A 15510-nucleotide genomic window follows, 5' to 3' on the forward strand; every position below is an offset into this window, starting at 1 on the left:
TCAAATGGACGGAGGCCAAATAAAAAATTTAGCTACAAGCCGAGGCCGGACTGTTCGAATGTTCATTGAAAAATTTTTAAATGACGCATATAGTCTAGTGAACCTAATTGAACCTACTGAAAACCTAACAAATATATTCCAATATGATCAGATAAATAAAGCAATATTTTCTTATGGCTCTGTCAGTAATCTTTAATTTTCAACAGACACAAAAGACAAATTTCCTTTATATAAAAATCCCCATAACATGAACATTAAATGAAAGAAACCGGTATTCAAGGCACCATCAGTAGCCTATATTTTCTATTTTAGCAAAAGTGGGCTAAATTTAAATGCCTTCACTGTACTGTACATATCAGAGATGACACGATCCCGACCCTGCAGCTGCAAGTTCATTGCATTCAGATGACTCGTAATGTCACACAGAAAAGCCATTTCACACAGAAACATTTCGTCTCGGAGTTGTGTTGTGTCTTTCCCTTTGCTGTCCAAGAACAGACAAATCTCCTCACAGCTCAAACATCTTTGAAGCACCTTTCCCTGGCTTAGCCATCGCACCTCTGTGTGATAAGGCAAATCACCATGCTCCGTTTCTAACTCCGTCAGAAATGCCTTGAACTGGCGGTGATTCAAACCTTTGGCTCTGATAAAGTTAACTGTGCGGCGTGATGATGCTCATTACATGCCCATTTTCAAGGCTTTACCGCACAACGCTTCCTGGTGTATGATACAATGATAAGCTGTCAGCTCACCTGTCTTTTCCTCTTGCATCTTTTCCCCGTATCTTCGCCACCAGTCCGCTCCTGTGTCCACACATCGCAGGTGCTCCGTCGGTTGTCAAACCCACGAGTTTCCTAAGGCAGCTCCATCTCATTTACACATCAAATCAAATCAAATCAAATTTATTTATATAGCCCTTCGTACATCAGCTGATATCTCAAAGTGCTGTACAGAAACCCAGCCTAAAACCCCAAACAGCAAACAATGCAGGTGTAAAAGCACGGTGGCTAGGAAAACTCCCTAGAAAGGCCAAAACCTAGGAAGAAACCTAGAGAGGAACCGGGCTATGTGGGGTGGCCAGTCCTCTTCTGGCTGTGCCGGGTAGAGATATAACAGAACATGACCAAGATGTTCAAATGTTCATAAATGACCAGCATGGTCGAATAATAAGGCAGAACAGTTGAAACTGGAGCAGCAGCACAGTCAGGTGGACTGGGGACAGCAAGGAGCCTTCATGTCAGGTAGTCCTGGGGCACGGTCCTAGGGCTCAGGTCAGTTGAAACTGGAGCAGGAGCATGGCCAGGTCATCTTGACACCTCTTCATACAAATCATGCCCCGTAGTTGTGCCATGCATAGGACGTAAAGCCAAAAACTCCTCTGTCACGCTTAGGCTGGAGTCCACTCCGCGGATGAAAATTGACAACTGGGCAATGTCAGAAATGTCGGTGCTCTCATCCACAGCCAAGGAATATGCAATGAAATCTTTTCCCTTTTTCACAAGCTGCTCTTTTAGATTGATGGACAACTGGTCTACTCTCTCGGCAATGGTGTTTCTGCTCAGACTCACATTTAAAAGAGTTGCCTTTTTTCTGGGCAAACTTCGTCACAAACTTTAATCATGCAGTTTTTGATGAAATCCCCTCCGTAAATGGCCGGGCTGATTTAGCGATCTCTTCTGCCAAAATAAAACTGGCCTTGACAGCAGCCTGGCCTTGTGATTTGGCTTTTTTGAACAGAGCCTGTCGAGATTTGAGGCCTCGTTTTAATTCCTCTGCCTTTTGTAGCCTTTGTTCCATGTCCATATTCTTGTTTTTGTCCGCGTGTTTCGTTTCATAATGTCGTCTCAGATTATACTCTTTCAGTACCGCCACACTTTCTCCACACAGAAGACACACAGGTTTTCCAGCTACCTCCGTGAACAAATACTCCGACTCCCACCTTGTTTGAAACCCCGGTTCTCAGTGTCCACCTTCGTTTTTGCCATTTTGATGGGTATCTGAAAGATTAATTTTACTGTGATGCTGACAACTGCTGTGCCAATAAATATTGAAATGAAGCGGCCTACTGCTCGGTGCGTCACCGTTGCATTGTGGGAAATGTAGTATTGGTGCGTGTAAAAGATCTGCGGGCTGCGGGCTTGCTGCGGTCTGCGGGCGGTTCTAATAATAAATCAAGATCATCCCAGGGGCCGTAAAAACCTTCTTGCCGGGCCGGATGTGGCCCGCGGGCCTTGACTCTGACATATGTGACCTAGAGGTTGAGATGGAGACCACCTAGAGGGTTGAGATGGAAACTAAGGGAAGAAACGGAGACCACCTAGAAGGTTAAGAGGGAAACTAAGAGAAGAAACGGAGACCACCTAGAGGGTTGAGATGGAGACCACCTAGAGGGTTGAGAGGGAAACTAAGGGAAGAAACAGAGACCACCTAGAGGGTTGAGATGGAGACCACCTAGAGGGTTGAGAGGGAAACTAAGGGAAGAAACAGAGACCACCTAGAGGCTTGAGATGGAAACTAAGGGAAGAAACAGAGACCACCTAGAGGCTTGAGATGGAAACTAAGGGAAGAAACAGAGACCACCTAGAGGGTTGAGATGGAGACCACCTAGAGGGTTGAGAGGGAAACTAAGGGAAGAAACAGAGACCACCTAGAGGGTTGAGATGGAGACCACCTAGAGGGTTGAGAGGGAAACTAAGGGAAGAAACAGAGACCACCTAGAGGGTTGAGATGGAGACCACCTAGAGGGTTGAGAGGGAAACTAAGGGAAGAAACAGAGACCACCTAGAGGCTTGAGATGGAAACTAAGAGAAGAAACGGAGACCACCTAGAGGGTTGAGAGGGAAACTAAGGAAATGGATCAGACATTATGTGTTATGCAAGCTTCAGGTTTGTGGTGACAATCTGGGGTTAGTCGTAGTTGTGTAGGTTGTACTAATCTGTTGGTTCAGGTTTGGGAATGTGGAAGTAGTGGTTCTGTTATAGCAGTGTTAATGTAAGGGTTAGAGGTAGAGGTAATGGAGACTCACTTGTCGCTCCAGGCCCCAGTCCACTCCACCTGTCCCCAGGGGTTCCTCACCCTGATCAGCCTCTCCACCTGACCCTGGTAGTCCACCTGCAACAGGACAGGGGGACAGATATCACTAACACATACAACAACAATACACACAGTCTATATACTGACAACACACTAGAGACAGTCTACCTACTGACAACACACTAGAGACAGTCTACCTACTGACAACACACTAGAGACACAGTCTACTTACTGACAACACACTAGAGACACAGTCTACTTACTGACAACACACTAGAGACACAGTCTACATAATGACAACACAGTAGTAACAGTCTACCTACTGACAACAACAATACACACAGTCTACATACTGACAACACAGTAGAGACACAGTCTACCTACTGACAACAACAATACACACAGTCTACATACTGACAACACAGTAGAGACACAGTCTACCTACTGACAACAACAATACACACAGTCTACATACTGACAACAACAATACACACAGTCTACATACTGACAACACAGTAGAGACACAGTCTACCTACTGACAACACACTAGAGACACAGTCTACATACTAATAACACACTAGAGACACAGTCTACCTACTAATAACACACTAGTAACAGTCTACCTACGGCAACAACAATACACACAGTCTACATACTGACAACACACTAGAGACACAGTCTACATACTGACAACACACTAGAGACACAGTCTACCTACTGACAACACACTAGAGACACAGTCTACCTACTGACAACACTAGAGACACAGTCTACCTACTGACAACACTAGAGACACAGTCTATATACTAACAACACACTAGAGACACAGTCTACCTACTGACAACACACTAGTAACAGTCTACCTACTGACAACACACTAGAGACACAGTCTACATACTGACAACACACTAGTAACAGTCTACCTACTGACAACACACTAGAGACACAGTCTATATACTGACAACACACTAGAGACACAGTCTATATACTGACAACACACTAGAGACACAGTCTACCTACTGACAACACACTAGAGACACAGTCTACCTACTGACAACACACTAGAGACACAGTCTACATACTGACAACACACTAGAGACACAGTCTACCTACTGACAACACAGTAGAGACACAGTCTACCTACTGACAACACACTAGAGACACAGTCTACCTACTGACAACACACTAGAGACACAGTCTACCTACTGACAACACACTAGAGACACAGTCTACCTACTGACAACACAGTAGAGACACAGTCTACCTACTGACAACACAGTAGAGACACAGTCTACCTACTGACAACACAGTAGAGACACAGTCTACATACTGACAACACAGTAGAGACACAGTCTACCTACTGACAACACAGTAGAGACACAGTCTACCTACTGACAACACAGTAGAGACACAGTCTACATACTGACAACACACTAGAGACACAGTCTACCTACTAACAACACTAGAGACACAGTCTACACACTGACAACACACTAGTAACAGTCTACATACTGACAACACAGTAGAGACACAGTCTACATTCTGACAACACACTAGTAACAGTCTACATACTGACAACACACTAGAGACACAGTCTACCTACTGACAACAACAATACACACAGTCTACCTACTGACAACACAGTAGAGACACAGTCTACCTACTGACAACACAGTAGAGACACAGTCTACATACTGACAACACAGTAGAGACACAGTCTACATACTGACAACACACTAGAGACACAGTCTACCTACTGACAACACAGTAGAGACACAGTCTACCTACTGACAACACAGTAGAGACACAGTCTACATACTAACAACACAGTAGAGACACAGTCTACCTACTGACAACACAGTAGAGACACAGTCTACATACTGACAACACACTAGAGACACAGTCTACATACTGACAACACACTAGAGACACAGTCTACCTACTGACAACACACTAGAGACACAGTCTACCTACTGACAACACACTAGAGACACAGTCTACATACTGACAACACAGTAGAGACACAGTCTACCTACTGACAACAACAATACACACAGTCTACATACTGACAACACAGTAGAGACACAGTCTACCTACTGACAACAACAATACACACAGTCTACATACTGACAACACAGTAGAGACACAGTCTACCTACTGACAACACACTAGAGACAGTCTACATACTGACAACACACTAGAGACACAGTCTACATACTGACAACACACTAGAGACACAGTCTACATACTGACAACACACTAGAGACACAGTCTACATACTGACAACACACTAGAGACACAGTCTACCTACTGACAACACACTAGAGACACAGTCTACCTACTGACAACACACTAGAGACAGTCTACATACTGACAACACACTAGAGACACAGTCTACATACTGACAACACACTAGAGACACAGTCTACATACTGACAACACACTAGAGACACAGTCTACCTACTGACAACACACTAGAGACACAGTCTATATACTGACAACACACTAGAGACAGTCTACCTACTGACAACACACTAGAGACACAGTCTACCTACTGACAACACACTAGAGACACAGTCTACATACTGACAACACACTAGAGACACAGTCTACCTACTGACAACACACTAGAGACACAGTCTACCTACTGACAACACACTAGAGACACAGTCTACATACTGACAACACACTAGTAACAGTCTACATACTGACAACACACTAGTAACAGTCTACCTACTGACAACACAGTAGAGACACAGTCTACATACTGACAACACACTAGAGACACAGTCTACATACTGACAACACACTAGAGACACAGTCTACATACTGACAACACACTAGTAACAGTCTACATACTGACAACACACTAGAGACACAGTCTACCTACTGACAACACACTAGAGACACAGTCTACATACTGACAACACACTAGAGACACAGTCTACATACTAACAACACAGTAGAGACACAGTCTACCTACTGACAACACAGTAGAGACACAGTCTACATACTAACAACACACTAGAGACACAGTCTACATACTAACAACACACTAGAGACACAGTCTACATACTAACAACACACTAGAGACACAGTCTACCTACTAACAACAACAATACACACAGTCTACATACTAACAACACACTAGAGACACAGTCTACATACTGACAACACACTAGAGACACAGTCTACATACTGACAACACACTAGAGACACAGTCTACCTACTAACAACACAGTAGAGACAGTCTACCTACTGACAACACACTAGAGACACAGTCTACCTACTGACAACACAGTAGAGACACAGTCTACCTACTGACAACACAGTAGAGACACAGTCTACCTACTAATAACACACTAGAGACACAGTCTACCTACTAACAACAACAATACACACAGTCTACATACTAACAACACACTAGAGACACAGTCTACATACTGACAACACACTAGAGACACAGTCTACATACTGACAACACACTAGAGACACAGTCTACCTACTAACAACACAGTAGAGACAGTCTACCTACTGACAACACACTAGAGACACAGTCTACCTACTGACAACACAGTAGAGACACAGTCTACCTACTGACAACACAGTAGAGACACAGTCTACATACTAACAACACACTAGAGACACAGTCTACATACTGACAACACACTAGAGACACAGTCTACCTACTGACAACACACTAGAGACACAGTCTACTTACTGACAACACACTAGAGACACAGTCTACCTACTGACAACACCCTAGCGAACAGTCTAAATACTTGACAGCACACTAGAGACACAGTCTACATACTGACAACACAGTAGAGACACAGTCTACCTACTGACAACACACTAGAGACACAGTCTACATACTAATAACACACTAGAGACACAGTCTACCTACTAATAACACACTAGTAACAGTCTACCTACTGACAACACAGTAGAGACAGGTAAGAGCCAGGTAGAACCAGGGTTCCTGGTCAGGTATAAACCTACCTGCTTCAGGCCGGTGACTGAGTAAGCATGTCCTTTCACCAGCTGACAACACAGCAGAGACAGGTAAGAGCCAGGTAGAACCAGGGTTCCTGGTCAGGTATAAACCTACCTGCTTCAGGCCGGTGACTGAGTAAGCATGTCCTTTCACCAGCTGACAACACAGTAGAGACACAGTCTACCTACTGACAACACAGTAGAGACACAGTCTACCTACTGACAACACACTAGTAACAGTCTACCTACTGACAACACAGTAGAGACACAGTCTACCTACTGACAACACACTAGAGACAGGTAGAACCAGGGTTCCTGGTCAGGTATAAACCTACCTGCTTCAGGCCGGTGACTGAGTAAGCATGTCCTTTCACCAGCTGACAACACAGCAGAGACAGGTAAGAGCCAGGTAGAACCAGGGTTCCTGGTCAGGTATAAACCTACCTGCTTCAGGCCGGTGACTGAGTAAGCATGTCCTTTCACCAGCTGACAACACAGCAGAGCCAGGTAGAACCAGGGTTCCTGGTCAGGTATAAACCTACCTGCTTCAGGCCGGTGACTGAGTAAGCATGTCCTTTCACCAGCTGACAACACAGCAGAGCCAGGTAGAACCAGGGTTCCTGGTCAGGTATAAACCTACCTGCTTCAGGCCGGTGACTGAGTAAGCATGTCCTTTCACCAGCTGACAACACAGTAGAGCCAGGTAGAACCAGGGTTCCTGGTCAGGTATAAACCTACCTGCTTCAGGCCGGTGACTGAGTAAGCATGTCCTTTCACCAGCTGACAACACAGCAGAGACAGGTAAGAGCCAGGTAGAACCAGGGTTCCTGGTCAGGTATAAACCTACCTGCTTCAGGCCGGTGACTGAGTAAGCATGTCCTTTCACCAGCTGACAACACAGCAGAGCCAGGTAGAACCAGGGTTCCTGGTCAGGTATAAACCTACCTGCTTCAGGCCGGTGACTGAGTAAGCATGTCCTTTCACCAGCTGACAACACAGCAGAGACAGGTAAGAGCCAGGTAGAACCAGGGTTCCTGGTCAGGTATAAACCTACCTGCTTCAGGCCGGTGACTGAGTAAGCATGTCCTTTCACCAGCTGACAACACAGCAGAGACAGGTAAGAGCCAGGTAGAACCAGGGTTCCTGGTCAGGTATAAACCTACCTGCTTCAGGCCGGTGACTGAGTAAGCATGTCCTTTCACCAGCTGACAACACAGCAGAGACAGGTAAGAGCCAGGTAGAACCAGGGTTCCTGGTCAGGTATAAACCTACCTGCTTCAGGCCGGTGACTGAGTAAGCATGTCCTTTCACCAGCTTCTTGAACGTGACCGACTCCATGTCAAAGGCACTGGTGATCTGTAGTCACAAGATGTCATCAGAAGAATACAAGATCCATGATGCATCTGAATCAGTGTTATCTTATTATATTTCCCCCTTTGGTTAAGATGTTAAATCCGATCAGTTACACGATGATGTTCTGTTATGACGATGTCAAAGCTATGGTATGACTATTTCAAGTTCACGATGATGTTGTTTCAAATCAAATTTATTTATATAGCCCTTCTTACATCAGCTGTACAGAAACCCAGCCTAAATCCCCAAACAGCAAGCAATGCAGGTGTAGAAGCACGGTGGCTAGGAAAAACTCCCTAGAAAAGGCCAAAACCTAGGAAGAAACCTAGAGAGGAACCAGGCTATGAGGGGTGGCCAGTCCTCTTCTGGCTGTGCCTGGTGGAGATTATAAACCTAGAGAGGAACCAGGCTATGAGGGGTGGCCAGTCCTCTTCTGGCTGTGCCTGGTGGAGATTAGAAACCTAGAGAGGAACCAGGCTATGAGGGGTGGCCAGTCCTCTTCTGGCTGTGCCTGGTGGAGATTAGAAACCTAGAGAGGAACCAGGCTCTGAGGGGTGGCCAGTCCTCTTCTGGCTGTGCCGGGTAGAGAGGAACCAGGCTATGAGGGGTGGCCAGTCCTCTTCTGGCTGTGCCGGGTAGAGAGGAACCAGGCTATGAGGGGTGGCCAGTCCTCTTCTGGCTGTGCCGGGTAGAGAGGAACCAGGCTATGAGGGGTGGCCAGTCCTCTTCTGGCTGTGCGGGGTAGAGAGGAACCAGGCTATGTGGGGTGGCCAGTCCTCTTCTGGCTGTGCCGGGTAGAGAGGAACCAGGCTATGAGGGTGGCCAGTCCTCTTCTGGCTGTGCGGGGTAGAGAGGAACCAGGCTATGTGGGGTGGCCAGTCCTCTTCTGGCTGTGCCGGGTAGAGAGGAACCAGGCTATGAGGGGTGGCCAGTCCTCTTCTGGCTGTGCCGGGTAGAGAGGAACCAGGCTATGTGGGGTGGCCAGTCCTCTTCTGGCTGTGCCGGGTAGAGATTATAACAGAACATGGCCAATATTTTTAAAATGTAGGAACATCAAACTAACTGTCCCCTGGCTGTTTTCCAAGACCGCAGTACCAGGAGGACCAGGGAAGGGGGACTCACGTCGATGGAGCAGCCCAGCAATGAGCCTCTGTCCAGGGCTTTGCTGATGATCCTGTACAGGTCCCGTGGAGCCTTCCGGAGCTCGTACATCTCAGAGACACCGCCGGTGAAGTCCTCAAAGCCTTCTGTGGAGCTGCCTCCAGACAGAGCCTCGTAGGAACCATTCAGCCTGACGGGATAGAGACATTCACGTATCAGGTCAGCATTATCAACTAGTAGCATATTTCAGACAAGGATAAACTCTATATGACAGAGTGTTTACACTACTTGCACATGGGCCCTGGTTAAAAGTAGTGCACTTCATAGAGAACAGAGCGCCGATTGGGACGCAGCCCAAGGGCCTTTGTTGACATACTTGGAGTAGGCCTTCTCCAGCAGGGCGCTCCAGAACTCATTGCCCTCGGCCGAGTGGACGAACATGAGCTCTCCATTCTTCGTTGGCAGCCGGTCATCAATCACCACGTCCACCCACTCACCAAACTGCCAGAACTGAAGACAGAGAGGCAGAATTTTTTTCTCTTTCTTATAGCAACTTCAGCTGGATAGCAAAACACTGAACACAGCTGTCTCCTGAAACCTGGGGTAGGTCTCAATTTAAAAAATGGTGACTTCCTTAAAAAGCTACCTCAAAGGGCAGCGTTCTTGTGGATTGAGGCTGACCTGCCTATACTGATAGATAGACCTAGTGGTTCTGTCTGTCTGGTGGCTGACCTGCCTATACTGATAGATAGACCTAGTGGTTCTGTCTGTCTGGTGTCTGACCTGCCTATACTGATAGATAGACCTAGTGCATGGTTCTGTCTGTCTGTCTGGTGGCTGACCTGTCTATACTGATAGATAGACCTAGTGGTTCTGTCTGTCTGTCTGGTGGCTGACCTGTCTATACTGATAGATAGACCTAGTGCATGGTTCTGACTGTCTGTCTGGTGTCTGACCTGCCTATACTGATAGATAGACCTAGTGCATGGTTCTGTCTGTCTGGTGGCTGACCTGTCTATACTGATAGATAGACCTAGTGCATGGTTCTGTCTGTCTGGTGGCTGACCTGTCTATACTGATAGATAGACCTAGTGCACGGTTCTGTCTGTCTGGTGGCTGACCTGTCTATACTGATAGATAGACCTAGTGGTTCTGTCTGTCTGGTGGCTGACCTGCCTATACTGATAGATAGACCTAGTGCACGGTTCTGTCTGTCTGGTGGCTGACCTGTCTATACTGATAGATAGACCTAGTGGTTCTGTCTGTCTGGTGGCTGACCTGCCTATACTGATAGATAGACCTAGTGCACGGTTCTGTCTGTCTGGTGGCTGACCTGTCTATACTGATAGATAGACCTAGTGGTTCTGTCTGTCTGGTGGCTGACCTGCCTATACTGATAGATAGACCTAGTGCATGGTTCTGTCTGTCTGTCTGGTGACTGACCTGTCTATACTGATAGATAGACCTAGTGCATGGTTCTGACTGTCTGTCTGGTGACTGACCTGTCTATACTGATAGATAGACCTAGTGCATGGTTCTGACTGTCTGTCTGGTGACTGACCTGTCTATACTGATAGATAGACCTAGTGCATGGTTCTGTCTGTCTGGTGGCTGACCTGTCTATACTGATAGATAGACCTACTGCATGGTTCTGTCTGTCTGGTGGCTGACCTGCCTATACTGATAGATAGACCTAGTGCATGGTTCTGACTGTCTGATCGAGAAACCGGTTCCGGTTGGAGCGAGCGGTCGCATTCGCACTTCGCTCTGCAGGTTGTATAACTTTTTCATTACATTTCATTATAGTACAACGGTTGATTTGTCTAATCTTAGCAATTCTTCTTAGCTAGCTACATAGCCGTCCTTGTATCAGAGATAATTGCATAATTATCGTATTTCGTCGCCCTAACGTAGCCTTCACTGCTATTCGCCCAGGAGCTAGCTAACGCTAGCTAACGCACACAGATTAGCATCACTGTAGTGCTATTCACTCAACTGTACGACTTGATTAGTTTACTGTTAGCTAGCTACATAATCTTAGCCATTCTTCTTAGCTAGCTACATAGCCGTCCTTGTATCAGAGATAATTGCATAATTATCGTATTTCGTATTAGATAAGCCCTAACGTAGCCTTCACTGCTATTCGCCCAGGAGCTAGCAACGCTAGCTAACGCACACAGATTAGCATCACTGTAGTGCTATTCACTCAACTGTACGACTTGATTAGTTCAGTGTTAGCTAGCTACATAGCTGTCTTTGTTTCCAAGATAATTGTGTAGTTTAGTGTGTGTAGCCTTGGAGTGATTATCTTAATTCACTGAGGTTCGCTAGCCAGCTATTTGTCGTCCTTAACGTAGGAGACTCTGCTAGCTAGCCAACAGCTAACAGCTAACAGCTAGCCAACGTCTACTGAATAGAACTCAACAACCCGGTCGCATTCACAGGTAGTATCACATTTTGTTTCAATTCAATCACCGGTCAGGGAGTATCACATTTTCATTTCATTACAGTACAACGGTTTGATTTGTTTGATCGTAGCTAGCTACATAGCTAGCTACATAGCCGTCTTTGTTTCAAAGATAATTGTGTAGTCTAGACCGATTTCCTAGGTTAGCTAGCCAGCTATTGTCGTTCTTTTAACTCAACGTAACGTAAACAACACTGCTAGCTAGCCAGCTAGCCCCCGAATAGCAGCACTGTAGAATTATTACACTCAACGGAACGACTTGATTAGTGTAGTGTCAACAACGCAGCTACTGCCAGCTAGCCTACTTTAGCAGTACTGTATCATTTTAATCATTTTAGTCAATAAGATTCTTGCTACGTAAGCTTAACTTTCTGAACATTCGAGACGTGTAGTCCGCTTGTCATTCAATTTCCTTGCATTAGCGTAGCCTTTTCTGTAGCCTGTCAACTATGTGTCTGTCTATCCCTGTTCTCTCCTCTCTGCACAGACCATACAAACGCTCCACACCGCGTGGCCGCGACCACCCTAACCTGGTGGTCCCAGCGCGTACGACCCACGTGGAGTTCCAGGTCTCTGGTAGCCTCTGGAACTGCCAATCTGCGGCCAACAAGGCAGAGTTCATCTCAGCCTATGCCTCCCCTCCAGTCCCTTGACTTCTTGGCACTGACGGAAACATGGATCACCACAGATAACACTGCTACTCCTACTGCTCTCTCCTCGTCCGCCCACGTGTTCTCGCACACCCGAGCTTCTGGTCAGCGGGGTGGTGGCACCGGGATCCTCATCTCTCCCAAGTGGTCTTTCTTTCTCCCCTTACCCATCTGTCTATTGCCTCCTTTGAATTCCATGCTGTCACAGTTACCAGCCCTTTCATACTTAACATCCTTATCATTTATCGCCCTCCAGGTTCCCTCGAGAGTTCATCAATGAGCTTGATGCCTTGATAAGCTCCTTTCCTGAGGACGGCTCACCTCTCACAGTTCTGGGCGACTTTAACCTCCCCACGTCTACCTTTGACTCATTCCTCTCTGCCTCCTTCTTTCCACTCCTCTCCTCTTTTGACCTCACCCTCTCACCTTCCCCCTACTCACAAGGCAGGCAGATACGCTGACCTCATCTTTACTAGATGCTGTTCTTCCACTAACCTCATTGCAACTCCCTCCAAGTCTCCGACCACTACCTTGTATCCTTTTCCCTCTCGCTCTCATCCAACACTTCCCACACTGCCCCTACTCGGATGGTATCACGCCGTCCCAACCTTCGCTCTCTCTCCTCTTCCATCCTATCTTCTCTTCCCTCTGCTCAAACTTTCTCCAACCTATCTCCTGATTCTGCCTCCTCAACCCTCCTCTCCTCCCTTACTGCATCCTTTGACTCCCTATGTCCCCTATCCTCCCAGGCCGGCTCGGTCCTCCTCCCGCTCCGTGGCTCGACGACTCATTGCGAGCTCACAGAACAGGACCTCCGGGCAGTTCTGTCTGAAATGGAGGAAAACTGCCTCCCTGCGACCTGGCATCCTTTCACTCCCTCCTCTCTCATTTTCCTCCTCTGTCTCTGCTGCTAAAGCCACTTTCTACCATTCTAAATTCCAAGCATCTGCCTCTAACCCTAGGAAGCTCTTTGCCACCTTCTCCTCCCTCCTGAATCCCCCCCCTCCTCCTCCCTCTCTGCAGATGACTTCCTCAACCATTTTGAAAAGAAGGTCGATGACATCCGATCCTCGTTTGGCTGAAGTCAAACTGATAGACACCGCTGGTTCTGCTCACACTGCCCTACCCTATGCTCTGACCTCTTTCTCCCCTCTCTCTCCAGATGAAATCTTGCGTCTTGTGACGGCCGGACCGCCCAACAACCTGCCCGCTTGACCCTATCCCCTCCTCTCTTCTCCAGACCATTTCCGGTTCTCCCTGGTACCTCACCTCGCTCATCAACTCATCCCTGACCACTGGCTACGGCCCCTCCTGCCTTCAAGAGAGCGAGAGTAGTGCATGGTTCTGAAAAACCTACACTCGATCCTCCGATGTCAACAACTACAGACCAGTATCCCTTCTCTCTTTTCTCTCCAAAACTCTTGAGCGTGCCGTCCTTGGCCAGCTGTCTACTGACCTGTCTATCTCAGAATGACCTTCTGGATCCAAATCAGTCAGGTTTCAAGACTAGTCATTCAACTGAGACTGCCTTCTCTGTCTCACGGAGGCGCTCCGCACTGCTAAAGCTAACTCTGCTCCTCTGTCTCATCCTTCTAGACCTATCGGCTGCCTTCGATACTGTGAACCATCAGATCCTCCTCTCCACCCTCTCCGAGTTGGGCATCCTATACTGATAGATAGCCCACGCATGGTTCTGTCCTCCTGACAGGTCGCTCCTACCAGGTGGCGTGGCGAGAATCTGTCTCCCTACCACGCGCTCACTGGTGTCCCCCAGGGCTCTGTTCTAGGCCCTCTCTTATTCTCGCTATACACCAAGTCACTTGGCTCTGTCATAACCTCACATGGTCTCTCCTATCATTGCTATGCAGACGACCTACATGGTTAATCTTCCTTTCCCCCTTCTGATGACCAGGTGGCGACTGTCTCTCTGCATGTCTGGCAGACATATCAGTGTGGATGACGGATCACCACCTGTCTATACTGAACCTCAGCAAGACGGAGCTCCTCTTCCTCCCGGGAAGGACTGCCTATCCATGATCTCGCCATCACCCGGTTTGACAACTCCATTGTGTCCTCCTCCCAGAGCGCTAAGAACCTTGGCGTGATCCTGGACAACACCTGCCTATCTCAACTAACATCAAGGCGGTGTCCCGTTCCTGTAGGTTCATGCTCTACAACATCCTGAGTACGACCCTGCCTCACACAGGAAGCTGGCGCAGGTCCTAATCTAGGCACTTGTCATCTCCCGTCTTGATTACTGCACCTGCTATTGGCTGGGCTCCTGTCTGTCACATTAAACCCCTACACTCATCCAGAACGCAATGCAGCCCGTCTGGTGTTCAACCTTCCCATTCTCTCAGATCACCCCGCTCCTCCGCTCTCTCCACTGGCTTCCAGTTGAAGCCTCGCATCCGCTACAAGACCATGGTGCTCGCCACGGAGACTGTGAGGGGAACGGCACTCAGTACCTCCAGGCTCTGATCAGGCCCTACACCCAAACAAGGGCACTGCGTTCATCCACCTCTGGCCTGCTCGCCTCCCTACCACTGAGGAAGTACAGTTCCCGAGCCCAGTCAAAACTGTTCGCTGCTCTGGCCCCCAATGGTGGAACAAACTCCCTCACGACGCCAGACAGCGGAGTCAATCACCACCTTCCGGAGACACCTGAAACCCCACCTCTTCAAGGAATACCTAGGATAGGTAAGTAAGGGTAAGTAATCCTTCTACCCCCCCCCCAACAAGATTTAGACGCAAGTGGCTGTTCCACTCTGGTTGTCTGATAAGGTGTATGCACCAATTTGTAAGTCGCTCTGGATAAGAGCGCCTGCTGCTAAATGACTTAAATGTAATGTAATGTAAATGATAAAGTGCATGTTCTGTCTGTCTGTCTGGTGGCTGACCTGTCTATA

The 15510-nt window shown here is 47.5% G+C and overlaps 1 protein-coding gene across 1 annotated transcript in view; it reads right to left on the reverse strand.

Annotated features, from left to right (window-relative positions):
* Positions 1-15510, reverse strand: part of LOC118378562 (calpain-1 catalytic subunit-like) — a 96488-nt gene that overhangs the window by 39053 nt on the left and 41925 nt on the right. Inside the window, exons 7-10 of the mRNA XM_052477423.1 lie at positions 9861-9994; positions 9506-9674; positions 8303-8386; positions 3027-3112 (exon numbers count right to left, since the gene is read on the reverse strand). Of these exons, the coding sequence (XP_052333383.1) occupies positions 3027-3112; positions 8303-8386; positions 9506-9674; positions 9861-9994 (473 nt within the window). The remainder of the gene's footprint in view (positions 1-3026; positions 3113-8302; positions 8387-9505; positions 9675-9860; positions 9995-15510) is intronic.

The sequence above is a fragment of the Oncorhynchus keta genome, chromosome 24 (genome assembly GCF_023373465.1).
Source record: "Oncorhynchus keta strain PuntledgeMale-10-30-2019 chromosome 24, Oket_V2, whole genome shotgun sequence".
Classification (NCBI taxonomy): Eukaryota; Metazoa; Chordata; class Actinopteri; order Salmoniformes; family Salmonidae; genus Oncorhynchus; species Oncorhynchus keta.